This window comes from Cervus elaphus, chromosome 18, assembly GCF_910594005.1.
Source record: "Cervus elaphus chromosome 18, mCerEla1.1, whole genome shotgun sequence".
Taxonomy (NCBI): Eukaryota; Metazoa; Chordata; class Mammalia; order Artiodactyla; family Cervidae; genus Cervus; species Cervus elaphus.
This window is the reverse complement of record NC_057832.1, coordinates 110,555,086-110,571,715: the sequence shown is the minus strand read 5'-3', so window position 1 is coordinate 110,571,715 and position 16,630 is coordinate 110,555,086. Positions and strand designations below refer to the sequence as shown.

Here is a 16,630-nt window from a genome sequence, read left to right as displayed (position 1 = left end):
GACTGCCTAGTCTGGAGGGGGCAGGGAAGAAGTAACATTTGAGACCTGGGGAAATAGTAGTTGGCTGGGGAAGAAGAGAAGGGAAGAGTGTTCCAGGAGGGAACACTCCTGGAGGCCCTCCAAGGGACCCTAAAAGAAATGGGACATGGCATTTTGGAAGACCTGAATTGGGCTGGCCAAAAAGTTTGAGTTTGTCAGTAATATCCTAAAATGCATATGGAATCTCAAGGGGCCCTGAATAGCCAAGAGAATTCTGAAAAAGAGGAAAGTTAAAGGTCTAATACTAATTTCAAAATACATTACAAAGCTTCAGTAATTAAGACAGTATGGTACTGGCAGTGTTGTGCAAAGCAGCTTAGAAGCAGGCAAGAGTAGATGCAAGGAGAACAGTCAGAAGGCATTTAGTAAGAATCCAGGCCAGAGATGATGGTAGTAAAGACAAAGGTGGTGACAGTGAGGAAGGACAAAAGAAAACTGAACAAAGTTGATACAAAAGAAGCAAAGTCACTTAGAATGCCATAACCTGAATGTGGGAAATAAGACAGAGGATGAATGGAGAATGATGTTCAACTTTTCCGTTTGGGAAACTACATGGATGATGAGTGGTACCAATCACTGAAAAGGAACAGGCTTGCCAGGAAAGCTTTTGATTTTATTTTTAATTTTTAGTCTGTTGAGTTTGGAGGCACCCGGGAATTATCCAAGGAGACAAATTGTAAGCAGCTGAATACATGCAGAGGTCTGGAGCTCAGAAGAAGAGGTCTTTATGGAAATATGAACCTGGGGTTTGTCTATCTATAGCTGACAGTGACGCCACTGCAAGTGGATGTGACTGTATAAGGAAAGGGTATAAAGTGAGCAGAGGACCTAGGGCAGAGTCCTGTGTGTGTGTGTGTGTGTGTGTGTGTGTGAAAGTCACTCAGTCGTGGTCAAATCTGTGCAAATCTGCATGGGGTTCCATGGACTGTAGCCCGCCATGTTCCTCTGTCCATGGAATTCTCCAGGCAAGAATACTGAGTGGGTTGTAATTTTCCTCCCCAGGGCATCTTGCCAACCCAGGGATTAAACCTGGATCTCTTGTGTTCCGGGCAAGATTCTTTACCATCTGACCACCAGGGAAGCCCTTAGGACAGAGTCCTAGAGAACTATTAATACTTCTCTAATGTCTGAGTAGAAGGGAGAAGTGAAAAGTGAGATTAAACAGCTAGAAGAGTAGGAAGAAAACAGGACTCTGGCAGTCAGAAGTCAAGGGAAAAAAATGTTTCAGGAAGAGTCAACTGTGTCTAAAGCTGAGCAGTCAAAAAGGATGAGGAATAAAACTGGCAAGACTAATTCTAATGAAGACCAGACAGGATGTAGTATGGGCAGGAGGTAGGGAAGCAGAGGGAATCTATTCAAAAAGATTTAACTTAGAAGAGGAGGAGGAAATGAGATTGTGAAAAGGCCAGGGAGAACATATGAAAAACGGTGTTGAGAAGCTGTGTAATACGTTGGATAGAGGAACCAAGGACAGAAGAAAGTGAAGAAGGCAGGGATGAGTGATAGATTGGGAAGAAAATGGAGGGCCCAAGGGACACAAAGTTGATAACACTGAAAAAGGGGAGAAAAGGAAGAAAACTGGAATAACAGAAGGCTGACATGAAAGATTCAGATGCCGAAGTTCCATATTTCAAGAGAGGAACAGGGACAAGTGATAATAAGGTTCAGCATTCAACCAATGAGAATGGATGTTGAAAGAGGCAAAGGCTTACAGTGACAGGAATAGATGAAGTCAGGGAAAGGAAAGACAAGGTGCTATTGGATGGGTCATTCACATAAACACTCAGGGCGTTCAGAAAGATAACAAGACTTAAAAAAGAGAAAAGAATATTGATAAGGCAGGCTTTGAAGTCTGAGTCTAGTGCAAGAGATGAGACTCCAGAAATCTGGGAGGTTTATGGTTTTTATGGTTTTATGATATAGTCAGGTGTTATGAGCCTCAAAAGAGAGGAGATTTTTTTATAAGATGAAGAAAGAGTAATGGTTTGGAAGAGGTACTGAGAAGCTAAAAGAATGCCAACACATTTGAAGGTAAGAGTAGCTTCTACTCAAGAGAGTTCAGGGGAAGATTTTCTCAAGGAAAAAAAACTAGGTTAGTATAAAAAAAAATTGTGTTAGGACTGTTATGTGAAAAGTTGGGGGATATATACATTTTTTTTAAAAAGGACAATAGAAGGAGACTACCTCAATACAATAAAGAACATGTATTAAAGCCCACAGCTGACATCATATTCAACAGTGAAGGTCGAAAGCTTTTCCTTAAAGATCAGGAACAAGGCAAGGATGCCTGCTCTTACCACTTCTACTGCATATAGTACCGGGAATCTTAGCCAGAGCAATTAGGCAAGAAAAAGAAATAAAAGGCATCCAAATTGGAGAGGATGAAGTAAAATCATGTTTGCAGATGACATAATCTTATATGTAGAAAATACTGGAGATCACACACACTCACAAAATCAGAATAAACAAATTCAGCAAAGTTGCAGAATACAAAAATCAGTCATGTTTTCATATGCTAACAGTGAACAAACAAACAGATAAACAAATGGCCAGCAAACATGAAAAAATGTTCAACATCACTGACCATTAGAGAATTGCAAATCAAAACCACAAAAGGCCATATATCACACCCATTAGTATGGCCAGTAATGGTGGCCGGGGTGGGGGGAGCGGGGGCAGTGTGAAAAATAAGCGTTGATAAAGACGTGGAGAAGTTGGACCCTTGGGCAGCTGGGACTGTAAAATGGTACAGCCACTACAGAAAACAGTATGGAGCTTCCTCAAAAATTAAAAACAGAAATACCATTAATCCAGCAATCCTACTTCTGGATATATATCCAAAAGAACTGAAAACAAGATGTTGCAGCCATATCTGCACACCCAAGTCCAATGGACTAGCACTATGCAACAGCCAAGAGAGGGAAGCAACCCAAATGTCCATTTGTAGATAAGTGGATAAGAAATGTGGTCTAAACATACAATCCAGCCTTAAAAAAGACAGGAATCCTGCCATATGCTACATCTATGAACCTTAAGGACACCATGCTAGGTGAAATAAGCCAGTTACAAAAGACAAACACTGCATGATTCCACTCATATGAAGTATCTAAAGCAGTCAAACTTACAGAAACAGAAAGTGGAATGGTGGTTGCAAGGGGCTGGAAGGAGGACAGAGACATTTCTGTTCAATGGGCACAGAGTTTCAGTTTTGCAAGATGAAAGAGTCCTAGAGATCTATTGTATGACAAAATGATATACTGCATGCTACTGAGCATACACTTACAAATGGTCACAGTGGTAAATTTTCTGCTAGTGATTTTTATCACAATATTTTAAAAGGGGCGGGGGTGCTAAGTTGCACCACAGCATGCAGGAGAGAAGTTGAGAAAAGCAAGCTACGCAGGACAACGGAGGTCTGCATTCTAAGCAGTGACCCTGAAGGTCAAAGGTAGAGACAGCAAAATGAAGCCTTCAGGCTCCTGCTACACTTCCGGTTCAAGCTGTTTCAGATCCAATTAAGAATGAGGCCTCTGACTCAGTGCTAGAGACTTAATGGGGCCTTTTTAAAAGTCTCAAGACTACACTATGAGAAGTAACTATGGTACCTTAAAGACATCCTGAACAGAGGACACAGTTATTTCCTCAGACCTTCACCCCACAGTAGCAACAGCCATAACCCTCAGCGAGGGTGGACTGTTCCGTGTTGCCCGTGAAGGTGGGGTGGGGTGGCGCGCTGTCAGAGGCTTACCAGTGTTTCCCATAGACCCAGTGGCCTCCCCATGTCAGCAGGCAGATCCCAGCTGTCGTTTTCTTCCAATGATTTCGAAGTGTTTTAAAGAACACAGTCATCTTCTCTTAGGGATTTGCTAGATCAGTAGAGGCAGAAAAGAAAAATATAATTATCCAGGGAATCATGTGGGCCCTACGCTTTCATCCTCTCCCTTCTTTCATCCTCTACATGTCTTCCTTCCTTCCTCCTTTTCCTTCCTAGACACTTCATCTTCTTACCTGCCCACCTACATTTCCTTTCTTTCTTCACTTCTTTCCACCTAAATTATACTTATTCTTCTTTCATCACTTTTTCTTAGAAGGAAGAGGAAAGGAATTCTAGGAGTCCTGTCTTCGCTTTCTTTTTACAGTCACTATACCTGTTTAAAAGTATCTGTTTATCCATTATATATAAAGTGCTTCTCATCAAACTAGTAATCAAATCAGTGATGTAAAAGGGTTATTTAAAACAGAAAACAACCAGGCCCTCAATAAAAGAACATTCAGAGAAAACTCAATGAAGAGGAAATGTACATAACTGTAAAAATGCTCAACTTCCAAGGTAATCAAAGACACGCAAATTACAAAGAACTATCTCCATTCACCCATAAAATGAACAAAATTCTAAAATGATTGTATTCACTGATGACAAAATGAGACAGACACTCACAAACTACTATAAGGAAGGTAAATTAGCATAACTTTGTGGCAACCCACTCCAGTATGCTTGCCTAGAAAGTTCCACGGATAGAGGAGCCTGGTGGGCTGTAATGCATGGAGTTGGAAAAAGTCGGACATAACTGAGCCACCGAGCATGCACACTCAAAAACAAACTCATGTCAGTGTATGGCAAAAACCACCCAGTATTGTAAAGTAATTCAGTTCAGTTCAGTCACTCAGTTGTGTCCGACTCTACGCGACCCCATGAACCGCAGCATGCCAGGCCTCTCTCTCCATCACCAACTCCCGGAGTCCACCCAAACCCACATCCAATGAGACGGTGATGCCATCCAACCATCTCATCCTCTGTTGTCCCCTTCTCCTCCTACCCTCAATCTTTCCCAGCATCAGGGTCTTTTCAAATGAGTCAGCTCTTTGCATCAGGTGGCCAAAGTATTGGAGTTTCAGCTTCAACATCAGTCCTTCCAATGAACACCCAAAACTGATCTCCTTTAGGATGGACTGGTTGGATCTCCTTGCAGTCCAAGGGACTCTCAAGAGTCTTCTCCAACACCACAGTTCAAAAGAGTCAATTCTTCAGCACTCAGCTTTCTTTATAGTCCAACTCTCACATCCATACATGACTACTGGAAAAACCATAGCCTTGACCAGACGGACCTTTGTGGACAAAGTAATGTCTCTGCTTTTTAATATGCTGTCTAGGTTAGTCATAACTTTCCTTCCAAGGAGTGTCTTTTAATTTCATAGCTGCAACCACCACCAATTAAAAAATAAATAAATAAAAACAAAAAAGTGAAAAAAAAAAAAGTGACCATATGTACTTCTGTTTTTCTTCACCGCGCTTATCATGTGGTGGTCCGTATGTGTTAGTTTACTATCCCACTGGAATGTAAACTCCATGAGTAAGGACTTTGACTGCTCTGGTTTACTGCAGAATCCCCATGTCCAAAATAAGATCTGGCGCATAACAGCCATTTGATAAATAACTGTGGAATGAGATGGGGTTCAAGACATGCTACCCCAAACATGGCACATTGTGAGGATGGATATCTTACTCAGAAAAGGTTTGGAAAATAGGAGAAGCAGGAAGGTCACTCTGACCATCTCCCCACCTTGCTGTTTCTTAAACAGATCATAAAACCCTCCAGTGAGCGGTGCTTGCTTTGTCGACAAAGACTCCTTAACACGCAGGCCTCTCTAAGGTTTCCATCTGCTACAATTACCTCATACTCTTTACACTATCATGCTTCTCCACAATGGTCTATTCAAACCCCTGGGTCCTCATTTCCTTATGAAGGCTCTCATATCATGTAAAACTTACACTAGATAACTTGCATGCTTTGCTCCTGTTAATCTGTCTTTGTCAATTTAATTTCCAGACCCAGGTAGAGACCCTCTGAGGGTCAAGGAACACTTTTCCCCCACCTACATTAAATTTTTTTTCACTAAGAATTTTTGATGTAGAAAAAACTAAAAAATATAATTTTAAGTAAAATTAACAGGATTTAAAAGTCTTATGTAATTGCCATTTACCAATTTTGTTCAAACACAAACATAATTGAAAAAAACAGAAATAAACACACGAGACTTTGTAGTAATTCCCTCTTGTGAGATAACAGGTGGTATTTATGTTTCAAATTGCAATGTATTTTTTAAATTTTCTGAAGATAAATTATTTTCTAGACAGAACCTTTTTAACTGAGGTAAATAGACCAATGCTGATGGGCGTGGGGGCAGCACGGGAACAGCTGCTTTTGCTGATTCTAGTTCTTTGGCAGGACTAGTGGTAAAGAGCCTGCCTGCCAATGCAGGAGATGTAAAACATGTGGGTTCGATCCCTGGGTCAGGAAGATCCTTTGGAGGAGGGAATGCAACCCACTCCAATATTCCTGCCTGGAGAATCCCATGGGCAGAGGAGCCTGGCAGGCTACAGTTCACAGGTTTGCAAAAAGTTGGACACAATTGAAGTGACTTAGCACAAGTTAGTTCTTTTATTACTCCATTTAACCACAGGGACTCTCTTCTTGACCAGAAACTTGAATCAGGCTCTGAGTTCTGCTGGACTAGGACTTACCTTGGGCTTCCCCCTAGGCCCTTTTAGAATCCAATTTGAGCAAGACTCCTACTAACGTAGTTTAGTGAAAATCTCCCATCCACACCATTGGAATCTGACCACCCTGGATATCTTATCACCCTGGTCTGCCTTCAGCAAGGATTCTACTGGGTCACCTAGTAAGAGTCCCCTTTACCCCTGACATTTCTTTAGCAATTTTCCATCCACTGATGCCACCCTGCTCCTTGGCTATGAACGCCCATTTGTCCTCACTGGAGTCAGGGTTGAGTCCAAGCTCTTCCCCTCAGTCCAAGACCATGCCTGCAGTGGTTTCTACATCCACCCAGATGCCTCTCCCCACCCTGGAGTGAAGTCTGTCTGACCAGTCTTTAACAAGTGTCACTACTTAATTTTTTCTTTACCGCCACCACTGGTTAAAATTCCTAAGACCAGACACATCCTTATCACCAGTCACGTGTGAAACCCGTGCCAGGGAACCCACCTTCCTGTGAATCAGGGCCGCAGTGCAGGATGGCACATAAAGGAAGCCAAAAGCACATGTGATAATTAGATGCCTCTCCATCTGGCCTGAGAGCGCTCATTCATTCAACGTGCTAGGCTCTGGGCTGGCTGCTAGGCAGAGAAGCACAAGTCTCTATTCTCAAGTGCTGGCAACTGTGAAAGCCCCAAGTACAAAACAATTACATAACTTATGGTTGTAACACAGGGGGAAGGCTTTTGAGGGCTAAGTCAGGGCTCTGGGAGAAGCCACAAGAATGACCTAATGTGGACTGAAGGTGACAGGGTGGTCCATGATTGGGGAAGTCTTCCCAGAAGGTATCACACGTACCCTGGGTCTTGAATAATGAGGAGAAACGCCAAAAAAGCAGCTAAGGAGACTTCTGCGCACAAAGGCATCAATGACAGAAAGGTATAATCAGAGAAACACAAGTGTGTCGTCAGGTGTAGATAGGAAACAGGATCAGTCTGGAAAGTGAGAACAAGGCCTCTCAAACTCTAGTGTAAATCTTGTTAAAACTCAAAGAACTTGTTTAAAATCCGGATTCCTGGGCATGACCCCAAGATTCTGACTTATTCTGGTCGGGCTGTCAGTGAAACAGACCAGTACCTGTGAAGCTCCTCAGCACAAAAGCCTGTGTCCCCCACTTCTTGACCTTCCCCAAGTTCCAAAGGGCAGGTTCAAACAGCTGCTAATCAGGGAAGGGAGGGGGATAGAGAGACAAGGGAGGAGAAATTAAAAAAAACAAAAACAAGACAATAGTGCAGCCTTGGGGGGCAAAGTCCTGGTTCTGCCTCAAGTGATAAACAAGATTCCTGGCACTTTCCGCAGAACTAAAACCCCCAACAAATGGAACATGTTAATTACTTGATGAGGTATTCTTCATCCCAGAGAAGGTCACAGTATGATAACCTTGAGAATCACAGAAGCGCATCAGAAACCCACCTGAGGCCAGATTAAAGGAGAGCAGGCCCTGCACAGCTGATCCTTATTAACAACCCTGCCTGTAAACCATTCCTATAAAACTCCTCACCAAGTCCCCCAGAGTTGAGACACACAGGTTTTGAGGGCACAATCCCGCTGTGTCCCCCTTTGCCTGGCAAAGCGATAAAGCTATGCTTTTCTTCTTCACCCAAAACTCTGCCTCCCAGATTCGATTGGGTACCTGCGCAGAGGCCATTTTCAGCATCATCATGTTCATTATTAACCAGTACTCCCGTGCCGCTCACGGAGGTCAGCACCACACTCTGACAAAAAGTAGTTTGAAGATAAAGGATGGGGAAGGTCCAGGAGGTTTGGAAAACATCAGGCAGGACCTCCAATCCATGCTAAAGACTTTGGAAATTATATTGACGATAATAAAAAACCCTGAAGGGATTTAAGTAAGTGAGGGACAGGATCACATTTGGACTGTAGAAAGATCACTTTGTAGCAAAACGGAAAATGGGATGGAAGAAGCTGAGCTGAAGCTACAAAGAGCCAGCAGGAAGTTATTACAATCTCTAGACACATAAATGAAGGAAAGAACAAAGGGGGATGAACTTGGCAGCACTGAGTCATCAATTAGGGCTTCCCTGGTAGCTCACACCGTAAAGAATCTGCCTACAATGCAGGAGACCTGGGTTCAATTCCTGGGTTGGGAAGATTCCTTGGCGAAGGGAATGGAAACCCACTCCAGTATTCTTGCCTGGAAAAATCTCACGGACAGAAGAGCCCTGTGGGCTACAGTCCGTGGGGTCGAAAAGAGTCGGGCACAACTGAGCAACTAACACGTTCATCCGTGATCAACTGATTATAGGTGGTGAAAGAAGAGGTACCAAGCCAGGTTAGTACCTGGGCAACTTATTGAATAATGATTTCAGTCATGAGATCTGGGAAGTAGGTTCATGAAGAAAGGTGTTATATGTTGTGTAGGAGATGCTGAGTTTGAGATTCCCATGGGGGATCCAATGGAAATGATCAATGGGTATGTGGACTTAGCAGTTAGAAGCCAGGAGAAACTGGATAGAAGATATAGATTTGGGATTCAGTGTGCGGGAGGTCAAGATGGAGTGCAGATAAAATACCCAGGGCAAGGACAGAAATTAGAGAACAATTTAAGAGTTTTAAGAGTCTGTTTTAAGGCCACCCATGACCCACTGGAACTGCCTTGCGTCACAAATGAATGGGTCTATGCATTATAAAACTAGTGCAGAAACATGCAAGCAGCCTAGAGCAGCGGAAAGAACACTGGTCTAAGACTTCGGCTTAGATTCAAGTCCTACTTTTGTCACTTATTGGCAGTGAGAGCCTGGGTAAGTCATTTAACCCATCTCTTATGTTTTCATGAATAAATGAGGATCAGTTCAGTTCAGTCTCTCAGTCGTGTCCGATTCTTTGCGACCCCAAAATGAGGATACACCTGCTCTGATCAACTCATTTGGCGGTAAAGTTACCATTGTACCAGGTGTGGAAGCACTTTGTAAATATCTCCTTATTTAGGTCATCATCACAATATGCAACATGTGAGTTACCAATGTATATGCTTTCTAAGTACCCAACAGAATTCTTATTCCCCAATCACAGTAAAATATATATATATTTTTTTATAAAAATAAATTTATTTTATTTTATAAAAAAATAAAAGTTGGCATATAATAGCCATTGGAGAAATAATGGCTGCACGGCTCCTCCGAAATGCATGTTTGCTTTTCCCCTAAGAACTCCCAAATTCCAATTGTATTCGACCCCCCTCACAAACGGTGGGGCTTTCCTTAGACGTTGAACCCTCACAAAACAGGTTCTAACAAACAGAACCTAGTAACGCGGCTGAAATGAATGAATCAACCGTATTTTGCAAATAAGTTAGCTGAATCGCTCTCTTCTCCCCAACCCACCCCCCACCTTACCCCCGTCCCCAAGAAAAGGAAAGGGTCGCACAAGTTAGCGACAGCTCTGGGGCCAGAGCCCAGGACATATGCCTCCCGCAGGGGCAACAGGAACCCCGCCATCCGATGCTCGGAGCTCTCCCAGTGCCGCTCCGCCCGGCCCTCGCTCCCACACCCTCCGTCCGCAGCGGCGTTCCGACAGCGGCCACCTAGGCCCGGCCCCCGGGGCTCCGCCCCACACCCCCGAGTCCAGCGTGTCAGCGCTTGCACGGTCCCCGAAACCCGGTCCTGGCTCCCAGCGCCAGCACCGCCGCACTCACCACGGCTGGTCCCGCTCGCCGCCCTGCCTTTCCTGTGTGCTCCCTTAAGAGTCCCCCGCTCTTTGAAGGGAAACAGCTACCGCCGCCCTCGGGTTCCGCCGCGGGTTCCTGGCGCGCAGGGAGGGCGCGGTCTGCAGGGGCCGCCGCCGCGAGGGGACTGCTTTCGGGTTTTGATCAAACATTTATTTGATTTCCATCCTTGTGGCTCAGACGGTAAAGCGTCTGCCTACAATGCGGGAGACCTGGGTTCAGTCCCTCTGTCGGGAAGATCTCCTGGAGAAGGAAATGGCAACCCACTCCAGTATTCTTGCCTGGAGAATCCCTTGGAACCGAGGAGCCTGGCGGGCCACAGTCCATGGGGTCCCAAAGAGTCGGACACGACTGAGCGACTTCACTGCTCACTCACTTATTCATCCATTCATCCTTACCACTTATCCCTCTGTCGCTCAACAATATTTTATGAGAAGCCTAAAAGGCAAACACTGTTTTAGGGCCCGGCGCCCAATCAGAGAATTTTAGGCAGTGATGTAAACCGCTCATTCATTATGGACATGAATTTGAGCAAACTCGGGGACACAGTCGAGCGCAGAGGAGCCTGGCGGGCTACAGTCCATGGGGTCTCGAAGAGTCCGACACGATTTAGCCACTGAACAACAACATGTACACAAGAAAATGAAAACAGGTGATAGAGAGTGGGTGGAGAGAACTATTTTAAGTTAGGCCTCTCCCTTAAGGGGTAATTAATCTGAGACCTGAAGGTGAGAAGGAGCAGGTCAAGCAAGGTCCTCTTTTCTAGAGGAAAAGAGCCTGAGGGAGGGAACAATCAGGGCAAAAGCGGTAAAGTCTGAGTCAGTTTACCAAGTCAGGGACCAGTGTGGGTGAAGCAGAGAGAACTAAGGAGTAGGTGACAGGGGTGAAGGCGGAAAGGTGGGCAAGACAGGCCAAGGTAGTAAGGAGCTCTGACGACGTTATAGGCAACGGAATGGGAAGACAGGGAGGGTCAAGGGAATGACGTGATCTGATTTGCATTTTAAACATCTCTGGCCACAATGTTCTGTTCAGTCACTCAGTCCTGTCCTACTCTTTGCGACCCCATGGGACTGCAGTAAGCCAGGCCTCCCTGTCCATCACCAACTCCTGGAGTTTACTCAAACTGATGTCCATTGAGTCGGTGAGGCCATCCAATCATCTCATCCTCTGTCATCCCCTTCTTCTCCTGCCTTCAATCTTTCCCAGCATCAGATCCAAATGAGTCAGTTCTTCACATCAGGTGGCCAAGGTATTGGAGTTTCAACTTCAGCATCAGTCCTCCTTCCAATGCATATTCAGGACTGATTTCCTTTAGGATGGACTGGTTGGATCTCCTTGCAGCCCGAGGGACTCTCAAGAGTCTTCTCCAACACCACAGTTCCAAAGCATCCACAACGCAGTGAATAGATCCTGGCGAGTAAGAGACGGCAGAGAAGTCAGGTCACAGGCAGACCACCAGAGGGCAGTTCTAATTCTCTGTCCTCCCACCTCTTCCCCTGACCAGCACCTGTAGGGTGGAGACCATGCCAGTCAATCAAGAATGTTTTCTTTCCTTCTCCCATTCATTGCTGGCCAACCAACAGTTGCAGAGTGTTGGGCATGCACTAGGCACAGGGGATGCATGCCTATACATCACCCCTCCCCATGGTCCCTGGCCTCATAGAGTTTGCAGTCTAGTTTCCCCAATTACTGCATAAAGACACACATCCTTCCTATCGCCCCCTATATGAATGATTTAAGAGAAATGAGACAGGCCGATAAGATTATGGTGCAGTAAAGCTTACTTGCCAAGTTCTAATCCTCAAGGGGCCATATTAACGGTAGGGTGAACTTCCTAGACCATCCACCTGTAAATTAGGACACTAGATCATCATTAAAAACAATCCTGCCTAGCTATAAAATGTTGTGATATTTTAGGTATGACAGTTATTTTCAACTCTCCTTTTCCAACCATCTAAAACATCTGCATTTGAAAATAAGTTGCTGAACTGCTTGCCTGCAGGTTAGAAAAATTTGGAACTTCATGCTGCATGGTCCAACGGGCAGATTAAGCTTCAGGGCTTCAGCAGAACAGTGTTTCCCTTCAGTGAGAAAAGTTCAGCTTAAATGAGTTTTTCCATAAGTTTCCAATAAAAAATGAAGAAATGTAGAATAAAGCTTTTTCTTAAAGTATATATCTATACCCCATATGGAGATGTATACTTTGTATACTTTCTTTATACATACACTTTTTCTGTTGTTCTAGAGCTGATTTCATCTTTGTTTTGGATCACACAGCGACAGGAAACTGTATACTCATGTCTGTCATTAGGACCGACAAGCAACAGAATCCAGGCTGGCTGGGACAACCTCGTCCTGAGTGGGTGTGATCTGACCACGCTGAATGTGCTCGTGTGCGTGCCGGCCTGTGAGTGCCCGGTGACGACAGCTGTGTCGGCTGTCTGTCTACCTGTGCACACAGTGTATCGAGTTTCACAGCAGTGAGAAGAGTCCTCCCTCTGTGGTCTGTGACTTATTGCCACAATTGGATGAGACCATGGCACTGCCCAGGCTGCGGATGGGCACTTAGTGTGATCAAGAAGAAAGCAGAAAAGCCTGGTCATTTCAGTTCAGTCACTCAGTGGTGTCCGACTCTACGACCCCACGGACTGCAGCAGGCCAGGCTTCCCTGTCCTTCACCAACTCCCAGAGCTTACTCAAACTCATGTCCATCCAGTCAGTGATGCCATCCAACCATCTCATCCTCTGTCATCCCCTTCTTCTCCTGCCTTCAATCTTTCCCAGTATCAGGGTCTTTTCCAATGAGTCAGCTCTTCGCATCAGGTGGCCAAAGTATTGGAGTTTCAGCTTCGGCATCAGTCCTTCCAACAAATATTCAGGACTGATCTCCTTTAGGATGGACTGGTTGGATCTCCTTGCAGTCCAAGGGACTCTCAAGAGTCTTCCCCAACACCACAGTTCAGTGCTCAGCTTTCTTTACAGTCCAAATCTCACACCCATACATGACTACTGGAAAAACCATAGCTTTGACTAGATGGACTTTTGTTGGAAAAGTAATGTCTCTGCTTTTTAATAAGCTGTCTAGGTTGGTCACAACTTTTCTTCCAAGGAACAATCGTCTTTTAATTTCATGGCTGCACTCATCATCTGCAGCGATTTTGGAGCCCAAAAGAATAAAGTCTGTCACTGTTTCCATTGTTTCCCCAACTATTTGCCATGAAGTGATGGGACCGGTTGCCATGATCTTTGTTTTCTGAATGTTGAGTTTTAAGCCAACATTTTCACTCTTCTCTTTCACTTTCATCAAGTATTCTTCTTCATTTTCTGCCTTGAGGGTGGTGTCATCTGCATATTTGAGGTTATTGATATGTCTCCTGGAAATCTTGATTCTAGCTTGTGCTTCATCCAGTTCAGCATTTCTCATGATGTACTCTGCATATAAGTTAAATAAGCACGGCGACAATATACTGCCTTGATTTGGAACCAGTCTGTTGTTCCATGTCCGGTTCTAACTGTTGCTTCCTGACCTGCATACAGACTTCTCAGGAGGCAGGTCAGGTGGTCTGGTATTCCCATCTCTTGAAGAATTTTCCACAGTTTGTTGTGATCCACACAGTCAAAGGCTTTGGCATAGTCAATAAAGCAGAAGTAGATGTTTTTCTGGAACTTTCTTGCTTTTTTGATGATCCAGCAGATGTTGGCAATTTGATCTCTGGTCAAATTCAACCCCAAATAAGAGACCTCTGATGGTTATTCTAGCCTCAGGGCTCCTCACGGGGTCAGCAGAGGCGGTCAGGCTGTGTCACAGCTCAGCTACTCCTTCTGCCTTATCCTGCTTCTTTCTCCCCACCCCCTTCCCCCCCCCCTTTTTTTTTCTTTTGCAGGTATTGATTCCATTAGTCAAGGACTGGAGACTGGTCCTCTCTCATAGGGAGAGTCCTGGAACATCTCCTCTGCTGGGCCATGATGAGAATTTCAGGTTCCAGAGAGGGACACTCAGGTCTGACACCATAGCCCTTAGATGCGGGGCACCAGCCCTGAGGTCTGATGGCACTTTCACGCCTTAGATGAGGCCAAAGAACTCCCCGGAGGTGCACAGTCAGAGACAAGGGCATGGCTTATACTCTTCTGCTGTTGCCTTCTTTGTTCAGTATGGCTAAAGTTGAGTGAGGTTCCCAAAGAGCAGAAAATCAATTCCCGGTTGCCAGGTGGAGTTTTCCTGGGCCTCCAACTCATGCCTGGAGAACATTCTGCATGGTCAAAGATAGGGATTTGTGTCTCCTTCACACAACATGCTGCCATATTTGGTACTTGTTACAAGTTGAAACTGGGCTTCCCTGGCAGCTCAGCGGTGAATAATCTACCTACCAATGCTGGAGACATAGGAGACATGAGTTTCAATCCCTGGGTTAGGAAGATCCCCTGGAGAAGGAAGTGGCAACCCACTCCAGTATTCTTGCCTGGAGAATCCCATGGACAGAGGGGCCATGGGCTGCAGTCCAGGGTCACAAAGGGTCAGACATGACTGAGCATATATTGAAATAAACTACACATTGAAAGTGTGAATTCAGTTGCCTGTAAAATGAAGTTGTGTTTCCCTGAGAGCATTAGAAGTATGTACTGTCGTTTTTGTTCAGTCGCTCGGTTGTTTCCGACTCTTTGCCTGGAATGCAGCATGCCAGGCTTCCCCATCCTTCACTATCTCCCAGAGTTTGCTCAAACTCACGTCCACTGAATTGATTATGCCATCCAACCGTCTTATCCTCTGTTGCCCCCTTATCCTTCTGCCCTCAAGCTTTCCCATCATCAGGGTGATTTCCAATGAGTCAGCACTTAGCATCTGGTGGCCAAAGTATTGGAGCTTCAGCTTCAGCATCAGTCCTTCCAATGAATATTCACAGTTGATTTCCTTTAGGATTGACTGGTCTGACCTTCTTGCAGTCCAAGGGACTCTCAAGAGTCTTCTCCAACACCACAGTTTGAAAGCATCAATTCTTCTGCACTCAGCCTTCTTTCTGGTCCTACTCTCACATCCATACATGACTAATGGAAAAACCATAAGTTTGACTATACAGACCTTTGTTGGCAAAGTGATGTCTCTGCTTTTTAGTACACTGTCTAGGTTTTTCATAGCCTTTCCTCCAAGAAGCAAGCATCTGTTAATTTCATGGCTGCAGCCACTATCCATAGTGATTTTGGAACCCAAGAAAATATAAAGTCTGTCACTGTTTCCATTTTTTCCCCATCTATCTGCCATGGTAAGATGGGACTGGATGCCATGATCTTTGTTTTTTCAATGTTGAGTTTTAAGTCAGCTTTTTCACTCTTCTCTTAGACCTTCATCAAAAGACTCTTCAGTTCCTCTTCACTTTCTGCCATTAGGGTGGTGTCACCTGCATGTCTGAGGTTGTTGATATTTCTCCCAGAAATTTTGATTCTAGCTTGTGCTTCATCCAGCCACGGAATTTCACATGTTGTACTCTGCATGTGAGTTACATAAGCAGCGTGACAATATACAGCCTTGAAGTATTCCTTTCCCAATTTGAACCAGTCCAGTGTTCCATGTCTGGTTCTACCTGTTGCTTCTTGACCTGAATACAGGTTTCTCAGGAGGCAGGTAAGGTGGTCTGGTATTCCTATCTTTTCCCTGAGAGGATAGAAGTATGCACAGACTGATAGCCAACAGCCCTTAGTATTGGAAGAGTCTTACTCATGTTTCAGTATCTGTAGTATTTAAGAAACTAAAAACAGAGCTACCATATGATCTAGCAATCCCACTCCCAGGCATACATCCAGAGAAAAACATGGTTTGAAAGGATAATCCACCCCAATGTTCATTGCTGCGCTAGCCAAGACATGGAAGCAATTTAAATGTCCACTGACAGAGGAGTGGATAAAAAAGATGTGATACACATAGACAATAGAATATTACTCAGCCATAAAAAGAATGAAATAATGCCATTTGCAGCAACATGGATGCTAGGGATCATCATACTAAGTGAGACAAAGAAACATAAATATCTCTTATATGCAGAATCTAAAAGAACGATGCAAATGAACTTATTTACAAAAAACAAACTTAGAGAACAAAGTTATGGTTACCAAGGGGAAGGGTGCATGGGGAGAGATAGTTAAGGAGTTTTGCCTGGACATGTACATGTGTGTACATGTTTAAAATAGATAGTAAGAACCTACTATATAGCACAGGGAACTCCACTCAGTATTCCCTAACAACCTAAATGGGAAAAGAATTTGGAAAAAGGATATAAGTACGTGTATAACTGAAGCACTTTGCTATACACCTGAAACTAACAACATTGTTAATCAACTAACAAAAAATACATTTAAAAAA

At 44.3% G+C, this 16,630-nt stretch overlaps 1 protein-coding gene across 1 annotated transcript in view; it reads right to left on the bottom strand.

Moving 5' to 3' along the window:
- The window catches only part of AGK (acylglycerol kinase), an 87,342-nt gene extending 76,995 nt beyond the window's left edge, over window positions 1–10,347 (bottom strand). Inside the window, exons 1-2 of the mRNA XM_043872331.1 lie at window positions 10,249–10,347; window positions 3,788–3,905 (exon numbers count right to left, since the gene is read on the bottom strand). Coding sequence (XP_043728266.1) covers window positions 3,788–3,888 — 101 coding nt within the window. The 5' untranslated portion in view covers window positions 3,889–3,905; window positions 10,249–10,347. The remainder of the gene's footprint in view (window positions 1–3,787; window positions 3,906–10,248) is intronic.
- Window positions 10,348–16,630: the final 6,283 nt, after the last annotated feature.